Genomic DNA, 14,510 nt, shown 5'->3' on the forward strand with positions numbered 1-14,510 from the left:
TTGGAGATCGAAATGATAAAATTGCAGCACACTTTGAAGGACTGTCAGATCAAAGAGAGGAAAAATCAAAGAGAAATGGAAATATTCAAAAACAAGTGTGCCGAGTATTTTAAAGAGAATATTAAGCACTCTGAGGAAATTTAAACTGTCAGGAAGACTTTGTTTCAATACCAGAAGGAAGCAAGGAAATCGAGTTTGTTGCTACATCAGGGAGGCCATAGCATTAATCAGCTATCTAATTCATAATTCATTGAGAAGTTAAGCGCGAAGGTTGAAGAGCTCGAGCAGGCCCTAAATTTCAGACAATAATAGAATAGAAACCTAGAAGCGCTCCTCTCAGAGCAGATGAAAACCAATGACACTTTGCTGATGGCTCCTCACCAAATGAACTATCATCTCCTCAAGAAGAACTACGAAAAGTAATACGAAAACAATCAGAAACTCTCGGCAAAACTCAAAGACCATTAAAGAGTGTTGAATTTGTGCAGCTATAGATGCCTGCTTTGCAAAAAGGACCAGGACTACAATTTGAAATAAATCAAAATGCATTTGAAATCGTGCATTGAACTTAAATAAGTCGATTTCGATGTATCCTACGAATATAATGTGAAAGGAGACATTCAGTTTGTTATTGACATCAGCGTGAATAATTTTTAACAGCAGTGGGCACTCACCAAAACCCACAAGAATATTGCATTGTATCTTAAGAAGCTTTATGCTGCATTCCCCGAACTCTAAAGGCAGGCACTATTCACAAACTAAGAAAGTGAAAACTAAGCCTCAATTTAGTAGAAACGAGCCTATTTGAATGAACTGTTTAATGAATATCGGCTGGAAGTGTGGTCGAATAGTTTCATGCTTGAGTTTTTCGTATTGGATATTCACTGCCTGCATGAAAAGCCACTCCACATCTCGAAATAGCCTACAAAAAAGCCGCCCAATAAACACCTCAGGAACTCCAAAATGCAATTATCTGAAATATCAGTTGATTCGGCAGAAGCGGCAGATGAAAACATCTAAAATATCAACGATGGGGTGAATCTGCTGATGAAGACATGCAAATTCAGTAAAAAAACATTCAATTTTGGGGCATATTGTGATTGAAGTTTATGTTTTAATGTAATCATGCGTTTACTGCTCTTCTTTATTAAAGATTAAATGAGTGAATAAAGTTGATAGGAACAAATGGTAAAATTATCTGTGATAATGTTGTAGATTATAAATTGTATTTAATGATGTTTCGGATGTTTGCAAAGAAGTGATGTGTGCTCATTATTTTTTCTGGGTTTTCATCTTGGAACGATTATTTTTGCTATAGAGGCTCTCAACCAAGCTTTAAACTTCTTCAAATTGTGAGTAATCTTTCAACTTGAAGTAGCCACTATTAAGGGATTTTAGAGTGCTGGCTTTGGAATTTGTGGCTTTCTGAATCAGCTATTTAAGATATGCCAGGAGAGTCAAAAGCTCAGAATCCGACCGATCATCGTAGTAGGGAATGATGGGTATTCCATTTTAGAGCTGGAAATAATATGAATAGGCTGCATTATCCACCAAAAGTATGTTCTCCAAGCTCCTGTTTTTCAGGACTCTCAAATCTTTTATATATATTCCCTACTAAGTCTGCCAGCAATGATCTCGGAAGAGCCGATGGCTGACATATTCCCTCTTGGGGTCAAGATAGTCGAGCACTACATTCGCATAACACTCATGGCTGGCTGTGAAGACGATAACTTCACATATCTTCGACAACTAAACGAGAAATTATTTAGCGTAGGGACGAATGTTCACTCCTGCATCTATTCTCTCTCCAGTGGGGAATCTAATGCTTAGTTTGACATCGTGCGGGCCATTCAGACTCTCATTACAATGAATTAGAGTCTCGTCGAGATCGAGAATTATGGAGTATTGATTCTTTTTGTTTGTTTTTGAGGACAGGCCAAGAGCAGGAAATGGCACACTTAATTTTTCGAGCTATTTTAAAGTGGGTTTTCGGACCTTTTGTAGAAAATGAAGGGTTTGCAGAGACTGCGACAAATGATCTTGATATTGTTGCAATGAAGGCTTTTTAAGGCAATTGGCAGATGAATCCACGTAATAATTCATTTGTTATTCCTCTATTTTAAACGATTCGCTCTCCGCAATCGGAATCCTTCCTTCCTCATAAGAGTTAGAACTTTCCTGCAGACTGCGGTCGTGGATTTTCTTTTTTAAGGACTATTCAACACTTTTTTTGAGATTGTCTGGAAACATGCTCGATGTCCCTTTGCTCTGAGGAATATGGGTGACAAATTTATGCAGTATATTCATGTCCTTTGATTACTTCTAAGTGTCAATCGACTTTTAAGTTTCTTTTTGCTTGCTGGGTGCGTGCTTGTGAGATAGCTTCAATCCGACTTTGTCACTGTATGATTTCTTGAGCAGCATTTTACTGCTATTAGTTCTATTATATACTTTAAAGTCATTTCTCTCTTTTCGAGAAGAGTTATGCTCCTTTCTGATGAACCCGCTGTGGTCTCGGCTTTCTTTATTTTTAGAAAAGCTGCGGTTTGAATTTCCACCTACCTTCTCTTGTGCTTTGATAGTCTTTATTTTTAGTTCTAGCCTTTTCAACTTTTCGGATAAAATTTAAAGCTCCCTCTGACTTTTTGAATTTTTTAAAGGTTTTTATCTCTCAATCGGGAGGAGTTACTGATTGGGTGGTCTTTTAAGGCTTCTTTTGTTAGTTTCAATATTTTTTGTAAATTCTTTGGGGGGGATATTATGGTTGGAGTCATCTTTTATTAGCTCGGGGTTATTTTTGATTTTCTTTGAGTCCTTTTTAAAGTATTTCTTTGCTGCTGTCACCGCCTTGGGGGAGTTTATATTAATGTTCTGAGTCTGAGTGACTGTGATATTAGTTTTGGAGGTGATTTTTGGGTACGATGGTACTTTTTTCATTCAATTATAAATAAATACTCTTAATTTTATATCACAGCGCAAAGAATATTATGACATTCATATGAATATGACCGAATATATACATATTTAAGCATATCATGTCGCAATGCCTTTGAACTTGAGGTTAAGCCGGGTCCTCCCCAGTTATTTATAGAGGACTAAATAGGCTTCATCGTATTATTTGCATGGAATTCCAATGCGATAAATTTTGTTATTTATGTGCGATTGGATTTCATATATTTCTTGGTCAGCTGAGAACGAGGAAGGGACTGCGCACCTGAGAGGCTTATCGCTATTTGGTTTCTGACTGAATAAGTGAAACCCATAGCCTGCTACGGTCAAAATTTCCTCAGAATTTAGCACTTTTCTCAATTTGTATGCTCCTGTCATCCTCGGAAGATGAATTACATAGGGGTTCACGCCTTCCTCAACAATTATTTCGGTGAGGATAATATTCAGATAGTAACTGTTTGCAATTGAGCCCATAAAGGTATTACCCACCAAGCGTGGCTCCCCGTAGCCCGATGCTGAGTAGTCTGCATCATTGAAAAATATTTAGTATTTCAAGAATGCGTCGAGAGGCTTTACGCCCTCTACTTTAAAATCCAAGTATATTCCTCCAAAGCGATGCAAAATCTAAAGCCGCAGGACATCTGCTAACATGGCAAGAAGAGATCTATCTTGAAGTTACTCTTGCTCTTTGATGCGCTTTATCAAAGAGTAAGTGTATGGAAACCTCTCTAAAGTTATGTCCTCTTCTTTCCATAGGCGATACTAATAGGTTGGGTTGTGCTTTTTCAAAGTATTTGCTAAGACATTTCTGAATTAACTTATATTCTGACCGCCGAGCCAAATTTGGTGTATCTTCCGTGGTATTCTCTAAGGGGCATATCTTCTCAAGGCCACATTTGTTAAAGCGTTAAATTTAAAAGGTGATGGAAGGCTACTTAGCATTTCAGGCCACTAATAATAATTCTAAATGTTTTAGATCTATCGCAACTACAGCTCTGTTCTATTTCTGTCCCATACTTTGTACAGTTTCTTTTTAATCCTTTCAACTTTCATCCCACTTATTTCGAGTAAAGGCATAAGAAATGAGAGTTAAGTTTCATAGAAATCTATCTCAGCGCTTCGAATTATCCAGAAATACAACATTTTGAAAAACTATGCCCTAATGATTTGCAAGTGCGTCAATAAGTATTAATAGTGCTTTGCTTTGATTCGGACATGATTTCTTTACTTTTCATTTTATTCCTCTTGCTTTTTTTATTTTAGCTTTTGTTACTTTTCCTTTTATTACTTTTACTTTTGTTATTTTTACTTTTGTTATTTTTACTTTTGTTATTTTTACTTTCGCTATTGTTCCTCTTATTATTTATTTTTTTGTTAATTTTCTAAATTTTCTTTATTATCTTTATTATCTTTATTCTCTTTATTTTATTTATTTAATTTATTTTCTTCTTTTTCTTTTTCTTTTTCCCTTTATTTTTCCCTTTATTTTTCCCTTTATTGCTGTTCCTATTGTTATTTTTCTTGCTGTTCCTTTTACCACACTTCTTCCTGCTCCTTTTGCTACTTATTTTCTCTTTCAATCCTTTCTTTATATTATTTTTCGTACTTAAGTCTCTGCTCTTTAATTGACTCTAGCTTATCATGCGATCTCGTGTCATACTATTTTTCGAACTATGAAAAATATATATGTATCCTTCTTCTTATGTATTTCTTCATTTCGATGATGAAATTTGCGCGAAATCCAATATTTTGTCTTGAAATTATCATTATTGAGTGAGCCTGGCAGAAAGTATGGGCCGCTTAATATGCTCCTAAGGATGAAGCCGTTTTATTTGCTCGAACTCGAAGTCTTTTCACACCAGAATTGTTCATCTTGAGTAGCTCCACTGCTATGAGCAGGAGGTTGGCCTTTCCATTCCGATTATAGTTGTATGGAGTGTATAAAATGAGCACTGCTTAGCTTATTTCCTCGATAGATGCTATTCCTTTCAAATAGGCCTTCGCTTCTGGAAATGATGCAACACTTGGATCATTTGGAAATGAGAGGAAACAAAACTGGTGAGAGCTGCCATAGGACTTTGTAGTAAGTTCAAACTCGTTTGCTTGAATGATGGGAGAATCAATCGAATGGAGAACATCTGAAAACGAAGAAATGCTATCAGACTCTTGAAATATTGCGAGCAGTGGGTAGAGTATAATTTAATCCATCATATATTTGTTGTAGTACGCATAGTTTAACGGAGTAATGATGCTGAGGAAAATTGAATCAAACATTACTAAATATTCGGTGAACTCTTCTGCAGCAATAGATTCCAAGTTATGGGCACTCAAGTTGGAAAGTTGTTGTTTCGTATTATCGTCGCCGAGAGAAACGTATTCAGAGTATCGCAAACTCTTTTATGGGAGTTAGTTTATTATTTGAGCAATTTGGACAGATTGGGCTTACTAAATTCTAAAATTGGATTGAAGATAGAGTGCTTTGTGGCATTTCTAAGTAATATTCTTCAGAAATTTGTAATGGGCATCTGTTGATGTATTGGCCTTTGACACGGTAAAGAATTCCTCGCTAAAAACCGAAGAAATAAAGTCGTTGCTAGATGAGTCGAGGGAGTTTCCCAAAACAAATGTATGGCCAAAGTCGTTTCTCATGAGGAAGCGTGCTGACTCGAGAGAGTATGGCAAAATGAAACTAGCAGCATTTATTATGACGCAATTAGCACCTTTTTTAATCTTCTCGTGCTCTTTGTTGGCAATGGTTTGCTTTTACTGAATATGGATAATCTCTAAAAATGCTCGAACTTGCTTCGGTTGCCCCATCTTTGCCCTATTTTATGCGTGATTTGATTCTGATTAATCGAATTATTACATTGGTTGAATTAGAACGTAATTCTTGGGTGAAGAGTTTGAGCGTAACTCATCAGAATGCATGAAGTAATCAACAACTTTGAGATAAATTCACAGTATTTAAATTTAGTTGTACAAATAAGCTTATGATTGGCCTCCGGTAATCCGAATTACTTTTACTAATCTCTGTTGCAGTCTTTATTCAGTATGCGAGTTCTCATGCACCACATTTATAGTCTTTAATTTCTACTAATATTATTCTAACTGAATTGGGCAGCCGTTCCCGCAATAAGTATCTTTATTAAGATTAAAAATTTTATAAAGCAGTAACCATATTTTCAAGCAGCTGAACTGATTATATATCAATGCAATAAAAGTTTGCAACAAAATATCAATTAAAATATAATTTTCATTTTTTCTTCTTATCTTTCGTTGGCATCAAAAAGGGTAATTTTTAAGAGAGTTTCAAATTAACGCCTTTCAAATTGAAATCTAGACCGAAGTTTTCCGCAGGCTGCTCTTTATAGTTGATATTTCCGCTGGATATTGCAATCGAAGGAGGCTTACTCCCATTTTTTATGTTATTAATAGACATAGCATTGAAGCTAGAAACCTAATTGCCAATAGTCTTCTCTTTCTTTTTGTTCAGGCTGCTAAACCCTACAATTCCAAAATCTAAACTATTATCAGTTTTGTTATTTTCTGCATTAACATTGATCATCGTACTATTCTTTTTCTTTGCTTCCAGTTACTAATTGGTTTTGTTTACGATTGTCCCTAGCGAATTGTTCACATTTTATTCTTTCTTGGTTTTACTCCTGTATTATATTTTTTTATTCTTTCTTGAGTTTGATTACTCGTTTTCATGTTAGTCGCCTACATTTTGGCTCTTATACTTATTGTGGGCGTTTTATTTGACATTGAGCAGTTCATCTGAAAAAGGGGAGATTTTTTTCTGAGGCTATTATTCTTCAAAGTCTTCGTCATACTTCTATTCATAGATCTCTTAAATGATGTTTCTTTTGGCTTATCGGTTTAGCTGCTAAATGCTTGACTCGATATTTGGCTAATCTTATTGCTATTCTGCCAACTATAAGTCATCTTCCTCATCGATTTCCAGCTAGATATCTTAACGAGAACCCGCACCGAATTAAGCATCGAGCTGCTTCCCTTATTTGTCCAACTCTGACATATTAATTCCAATTTTCTCTAAAATGGCCCTATTTGATATCGATATATTCTTTAAATCGGATAGAATCCTTTCCTGCACCTGCAAACTGATTTAGAGTTCAATATTTTGGAGTTACAGAATATGATTTTTTATGAGGATTTCGAGTACTTCTCTGTTTTACTTCGATTTAATTTTGTGCGGGATTTCTTACTTTATTTTTTTAGTGATTGTCATGCTTTCCATTAGCCTCAGGTTGTTAATTTCTTTGCTCAGAATATTCTTTTGAGTATTCAGCTTCAAAGTATGGATGATTTTCGCTAGTGCCTTTGCTTACTCTCGCCTTTCCTTCCTGTCCGGAGAGGGGTCCTCAGGCATTTAGTCTTCGTTAGACTCTATCAGTTACTTGAGCTGATTTTGCTTCCTTTTGATTTCCAAGATGTTCATTGCATTTTGCTCTTAAATTTCCATCAAGCCCTTCCTCAGCTGGATCCTCTCGTTGAAGTTCTAGCATATTCTTTATTAGATTCTTTTGACTTATTGGTTTTCTTCAAGCTTCCCACATGAACAAATATGCGGCTATTTCCTTTCAGAAGAATCTTGATTTATTTTTTATTTGTCGGTGCTTGCTTAGGCCGCATCCATGACCTGGTTCTTTGCTAATCTTGACTTTAGTTGATCGATCTATTGCCGGAGATCGTTTATGATGCTTTTATACTCGCTAATGTGAATTGAAATGAGCTTTTTGTTGGTGAGGGGCTTGGTTTTGATGTTCTTTGCCCTGTTTGCGTATTTCAGAGTGTTTATTGTTTACTCAAATTGAGAACTTGCAGGGCTGATGTTCACAATCATCACAGTTTTGCAATTGCCCCCTAGGGAATCTTTCAAGAGTCTGGTTAATTTCGAATCGCGATAGGGAACAAAAAACCCTTTCTTATTCTTATCTCCGAGGGCGTTAATGCAATTGGCCAGAGCGAGGAGAGATCGATTAATTTTGGCCCCTTCCATTAATCTGATTCCTCGGTTTTCAGTAGCATTTCCCCTTTCAGATCCTGCCAAATCAATCAATGAGAGTTTCCCTGATAATGTTTCCACACTCGTGTTTTTAGTTCTGGGGGACTTTGCTATGTTAATTTGAAAGACAGCATGACTCCGGGACGATGTTTAGTTAGCGTTTGTGGCCTCAGTAGTTCTTCTCTCGTTGCCGATCCGCAGGAGATCCATGACTTGCTCTGTGGACTCTGCTCTGAACTCTGTAACTCCAGCAATCGAAACCTTACTCTCACTATCATCTCTCAGCTCAAGATACCCCGAAACTGGTACCAGCAAATCTCGGATCATTTCATTGTAGATTTCGACATAAGTGATCATCACTGAATAATTGTAGACGTGGTCGACTTCGATAAGACTGAATATATCTCTAATTGCCAACACACTAGCTATATATCGTAATTAGTACTTGAGCCCGTACACTTCTTAATTGCCAAGCATGGTATATGTTTTCCCTGTCCCAGTTGGCCCGTATGCGAACACTGTCGCATTCTTGCCCTCAATAACAGTCTTAATCAATGGCTGGACAGTTTCTTCATAAATTAGTTCAGAAGAATGACTTCGATATATTTTATCGAAAGCGTAGCGCTGCTCTTTGGAACGATGCAGCACTTCCGGCATTTTTTTATTCTACATTTCGTATTCAACTTATCGAGGATCTAGCACGATCTAAATATATACTTTTCATACAATAAGATTATCCTGAGTGCGAACCACATCATTATCTCCAATGATACTCTATTTGCTGTTGAGGGGTCGAACTCTAATGGCTCCAACCCCAACCCCAACCCCAACCCCAACCCCAACCCCAACCCCAACCCCATCCTTCATTTGAATAATAAAGTTTTTCGATATGTAAATATTAGAATGTGATTTATATTTAACTGATGAAATTCATGCATGTATTCATAAATCTACTACGAAGAATGCAATGGGATCATCTTCTCCTTTTGGTTTCTTTAGTTACCTATTTGGCACTGGTGCTCGCGCCTGTTGAGTAGATATTCTTTTCTTATTTTCCGACTGTCACCATGCCTTGTGTCTTGCCTCCCCCTCCCTTTTTCCCTTTCTTTTTGTATCCCTTTCTCTGCCATTTAGGCAGCCATCTTTCCGGATCTCCCTTAAAGCCTTTGATGAACTTTTCCATATTTTTGGGCAGCTTGGGCTTTTTATTCTTTTTGATACGTTTCCGGTGCGCTTATTTTTTCAAATCTTCATGGTGAACCTCTTCCTTTTTGGAGATGTGAATATTTTTCTCGATGTACTGGAGGTAGTTGATGTCGTTGATTTAATCTGGCATTTCGATTCCTCTGAGCATTTACTCTGCCTTGGCGGATTGGCCCTGGTTTAAATAGACTTCGGCTAGTTTGACCTTGACGGGGGCATTTTTAGGATTGATTTCCAGAATTCTATTGAGAATTTGTATTTGTTTCTCGATATTGTGCCTGTTCTCGTAAAGCTTTAAAACTATTTCCAATACTGTGGTTTCGTTGCTCTTAGTCGCCAGCTCCTATAAGTAGTTGTTGTACTTATCGAACATCGATTGGTCCTTGATCAGCAATGAAAATATGTAGTTTTGGAGGTTCTCATTTTTCCACTTTGTCGAGTCCTTTAATCCTTACAATATTCTCTCATGGTTTCCTTTTTCTCTGGTCAGATCCGCATTGAGGCAAAAGGCCAGGGTTTGATCAATTGGTGTCAGCTATTTTATGAGTTAATCGATTGCTCCATACTATCTGCTCTTTTTCAAGGCGTAATATTTGTTTCGAATGAACTCGAAATCAGAAAGCAAAAATGATTTGCTTTTTAAGTGCTCGATTTCATAGATAAGTTTCAAGGCCTCTGCGATTTTGTTCTTCCTCAACAATAAACTGACTTTGGTCATTTTGATGCCAAATCTTTGCCCTTCGCTCAGCTTATTTCTGATGGGGTCCATCGCCTCATCAATTGCCTTGTAGGATATGTCTTCGCTCCCATTAGTCATTTTCAGAAAAGCAATATTGTTCAAGAGAACTGATTTAATATTTAAATCCTTCCCGTTTTTGAGCATATTAGAGTATTCTTCTATCTTCGACGAATTCCAATCGCTTAATGAATCTGTGGTCATCTTGATATAGTCTCTGAAAAGCCTGACAGTAATCCGATCGATTTCATCTTCGTTCGCCAGAAAAGATTCAAACATATTTAAGTACTTTAGTGAGTTTTAAAAATCTCCAGCAGCGTATAAGGCTAATGAGTAGTTATAGTAAAGTTCTTTGCAGCTGTGCTCAGAAATCATATTCCCGCATTCCTTCAAAGAGTCCTTAAATCCTAAGCCAGAAGATCCCGCAGCCAAAATGTCAATCATGTAGGTCTATTTCTATTCCTGAGTCAGTTTTTTCTACTTGATGAGCTCGCTCATAATTGCAACTGACTTTGCAGATTCAAGATTATTGAAGTAAGACTGAGCCAAAAGGAGCTTTAAATCGTGGGAGATCTTCCGGTTCTCCAATGCTTCGATGCATTTTATATACTGCCCCGAAGAGTACATATAATAAAAGTAGAGTGATTTCAGCTAGTTAAGAGCTGGCTCCTCTTTGAATATGGTAGCCGAGAGATCTTCGAATTATTTCAATTTGATGCCCGATATTGCATAGCATTGCAGATATTAAAGATCCGTCGGGCTTTATTTCAGCAGCTCCTTTGATAGCCTAAAGATCGATTCAGAATCATCCTTATTGATTGCTTGTTGCAGATTTTTTATTTTCTCCTATGGGCTTATCATGATCCAGATTTAATTGTATTTATCGTCAACACAAACACGTACATTTATTTATTAATTGGCATTTCGAATATCTAAATGTTATATTGTTGATCAAGAAATAATGCTAGGATCATAGTATCATGAGAGATTCTCCGGATCCATTAAGAGTATCTCAAAAAGGGAAATGTGTGTAGTGTTCATGCGCTAGATGCCATTTGGCTATGACAGGCTCACCTCCCCCAGATACTCATGTATTTATCTGCCAATATCTGTTGATCTATTTTGTGCTATCAGAGCTTAGAAGGCTTCTTCAGATACGCTTTCTTTCACATAAGACTATATTTGAGTGCTGGTGTGCCTAAGAAAAGGTCTTAGTTTTGGGAAATTCATACCTTCAAGCTTCTTTAATTTGCTCATTTCCTGTAGTGCATCCGAGAGCAAAAGCATTTCCGAAAATTCCCATTCCTCTGCCACCAACAGCTTGTAAAGATTAATTCCGAACCAAAACTTATTTTTCGGCAAAGCCAGGAGCTGTGTTATTTTTTAATTGATTGGACGAGATTAAATTCTCTGTTGACACATTTCAATGCACTTCCTCACTTCTAAGTTTTGGTTGTAGCCTCTTTTCTTCTTCTTCTTCTCCTCCTCTTCGAATTCAATTTCACTTCCCATCATTCTCTTCAGGGAAGTAAGTTACTTTTTTATTTGTGCTCCATACTTTTAGAGTGATTGAGCCGAATTAACTATCGGAAGTTTGGAAGAGCCAAGTGACAAGAGCCAACTAATTACTGACAGAGTCTCATATTCCCAGCTCTAGGAATTTTAGGCATTTTTCGCATTTCTTAAAACCCTGAGTCTGATTTTTTCAATGGATTCTCTTTGATGATAATCTGGAAAAAATATCTTCCATAAATATTTCGTCCTGCCCGTTCTTTTCTTGAGACCCAGATTTCTCCTGACATCAGAAGAATCCACTGCGAAAGCTTATGAAATTTTGAGTGAAACTGCTTCAATACACAAGGAAAGGCGTGCAACTTCGAAATCCTTTTGGTTGCTTTATTTGGCGTGAAAAACACTAGACAAATCCAGCCATCTAGCAAAACTCTAAATTTTGCTATTAAAAAGCTTCGAAGTGGTAAAAATATTTGATCCTTACTTTTCAGTACCGTTATTCATAATTTAGTTTCAACCTAATATTTATTTATACATATTCGAAAATGTATTACCTCAAATGATAACAAATCATAATACGGTATCTCAACGAGATGCCCTATTAATCTTATTCGAGCTCAAGCAGTTAGAAGTAATGCTGTATATGATTTAATCATCATGAAATTCGTGAGAGAGTGCGATTAAACACTCACATATTGCAATTTATTGTTGTATAATAAGGTAACTATTTAAATTTTAGATGTCATCATTCAAAACCCCGGAACTGCATCTCTGTGGCAAGATAATCTCTGTCTATGATTTCGAGAAACCTGAGGACTCTTCCTTTTATGTAAAATGCAATGTATTAACTGGCTAAGACTGGCAGCTAGTTTCAGGGAATCCCAAGTTCTAGACATTCGAGTCTCAAACGATAATTGACTGCAAAACTTGCCCAGTTGAACAGCCCTTCAATATTCATTATATCAGCAAATCTATGCGGGGATGGCCTCGGTTCTTAGTCGAAGTTTGGAAAGTTGATGCATATGGCAGACATAACCTTCATGGCTATGGCACGATAGCCATTCCATTTAAATCGGGAGAGTATGCGAAACTGGTGATTAATTGCTGGAGACCTTTGGGTAGCTGGTATGACAGTTTTATTGGCGCAAACTCATAGTTGCAGTATTCCGGAGTGGTTGCAAGTTCCTTAAATCGATACGGATTGAGGACTTACACAAGCTGCCAAGTCTTTGTGTAAGTTAATGTCATTGGGCGGGGATGGCAATTGCATGGAATTGCAAGAGAATGATTGATGGTTGGTGACATGATTTTTATATAATATTTTCTGTGCCCATTCACATGAAAGTATTCGATTCTACGCATCTCCTTCATATATATGGAATTTGTAGTTTATGAAATGCAGACAATACTTATAGTGATAGTCACGGGAGCATTCAGACGCATTGTAAAATAGTTCGATTATATTTATGAGAGTTGAGATACTTATAAATTTATTCTGGGATTACATCATACAATTGGTTATAAGGAATGGAGAAATAAAGCGAGATGCAGCCAGCCAAAGACGAAGCCATAAAGCAAGAAGCAACATAAAAAATAAAGAATGAAGCTGAGATCGACTAATTTGACCAAGTGCTGAATGATTTTGACGAAAATCCATTAAATCTGACGAATTAGTAGAAGGGTGACGAGGACGAGGATCTTGAAGACATGGCCAAAATCAAATAATAATACGAAAAGTTTATGAAGTAAATGCAAAGTGGGTTTAACGATGATCCCAACGCAAATTTAAATTCTGAAATGCCCAAAATGGATGATATCGGCAACATGTTTGGCAATCTACTCAAAGGCCTCTCAGAAGAAATCGGAGGAAATTCGGGCGAAGGAGATTAATTCAGCAAAAAATTTGCGGATATGTTCAAAAATATCAACGAAGACAACCTTGAAGATGCAGCAACCAAAATACTGAATTAATTTATGGATAAGAGTCTCCTGCTCGAACCGATGCAGGAGACCAAACTGAACTATGAACAATATTTCTAAAAATGCAAAAAGGGCGAAGCCACTGTTTCTGAGGAAAATATGTCCAATTATGAAAAGCAATACGAAACTGTGAACAGTATCCTTGACATTCTTGAAAAGTAACCGGAAAATAAGTCGTAAATGATCAGACTATTCGAGCAAATGCAAAGATATGGGACTCCTCCTTAGGGAATCGCGCCTCATACGGGGTCATTCTTTTGATTTCATTTGTGCATTATTGATAATGAAGATCTCTGTCAATTCCTTTGATTCAATAAATCTATCATTATTTATTGGCTCCCTCAATCTACTTTGCGGCGTTGAAGTATTTTCTCATTTCTTAAATTGCTCGGAATCTGTGTGAAATCTTATTCTTGGTTTCTTTATCTAACTCTGCGTATGTCTTATCGAATCCTTCTGGCTCAAAAGTGGGGTCCCATCCAAAGTCTTGGCTTCCTCTTGGCTTTACGATCTTGCCTGGAGTCTTTCCGATGAATAATTGTGGCTCCTTAAGCTCGGGGCTCATATAGGCAATTATACACATTGCATATGCAGTCTTGTCTTCAAAAGGCTCGACCATTTTGGCTAGACCTTCGACTCCCATGGCTTTCAGGAACCATTTGATATAGGGTCCTGGGAGTCCATTGTAGGCATTGAAACATAGGGAAGTATCCTCGACTAGAACAGGCCTCTGGGTTTATTTGTAGGCTAGCAAAGCCTTTTAGATGGCTACTTCTTCGGGATTTCCCTGAAGCTAGGGGACTAAGGTATTAATGAAGCCTACGATCGATGTTTTGAGTCTGAAAATTGAATTCGTCGCCGATGATCTTGGTGAATTCCTAAAGTTTTTTTATCTAATTTCACAAAGTCATTACGTTTCCTGTGATTAAATACAAGGATTTCTTTTTCAGTTCCATCACTAATTTAATATAAACATTAAGCAATATCAATAAAATGGATCATCGTTTGAATTATAAGCCGACCTGCTAGGGGTTGGGGTTGGGGTTGGGGTTGGGGTTGGGGTTGGGGTTGGGGTTGGGGTTGGGGTTGGGGTTGGGGTTGGGA

At 37.1% G+C, this 14,510-nt stretch overlaps 1 protein-coding gene across 1 annotated transcript; it reads right to left on the reverse strand.

Moving 5' to 3' along the window:
- Positions 1 to 7,363: 7,363 nt before the first annotated feature.
- Positions 7,364 to 8,842, reverse strand: LOC148298501 (kinesin-like protein KIF19). Its single transcript, XM_088276833.1, is given in 1 exon segment — positions 7,364 to 8,842. A coding segment is annotated over 1 exon segment (1,479 nt).
- Between the last annotated feature and the right edge of the window lie 5,668 nt (positions 8,843 to 14,510).

Source organism: Brachycentrus maculatus, unplaced genomic scaffold (genome assembly GCF_059751285.1).
Source record: "Brachycentrus maculatus isolate JH-2025_06_01 unplaced genomic scaffold, ASM5975128v1 h1tg001935l, whole genome shotgun sequence".
NCBI lineage: Eukaryota > Metazoa > Arthropoda > Insecta > Trichoptera > Brachycentridae > Brachycentrus > Brachycentrus maculatus.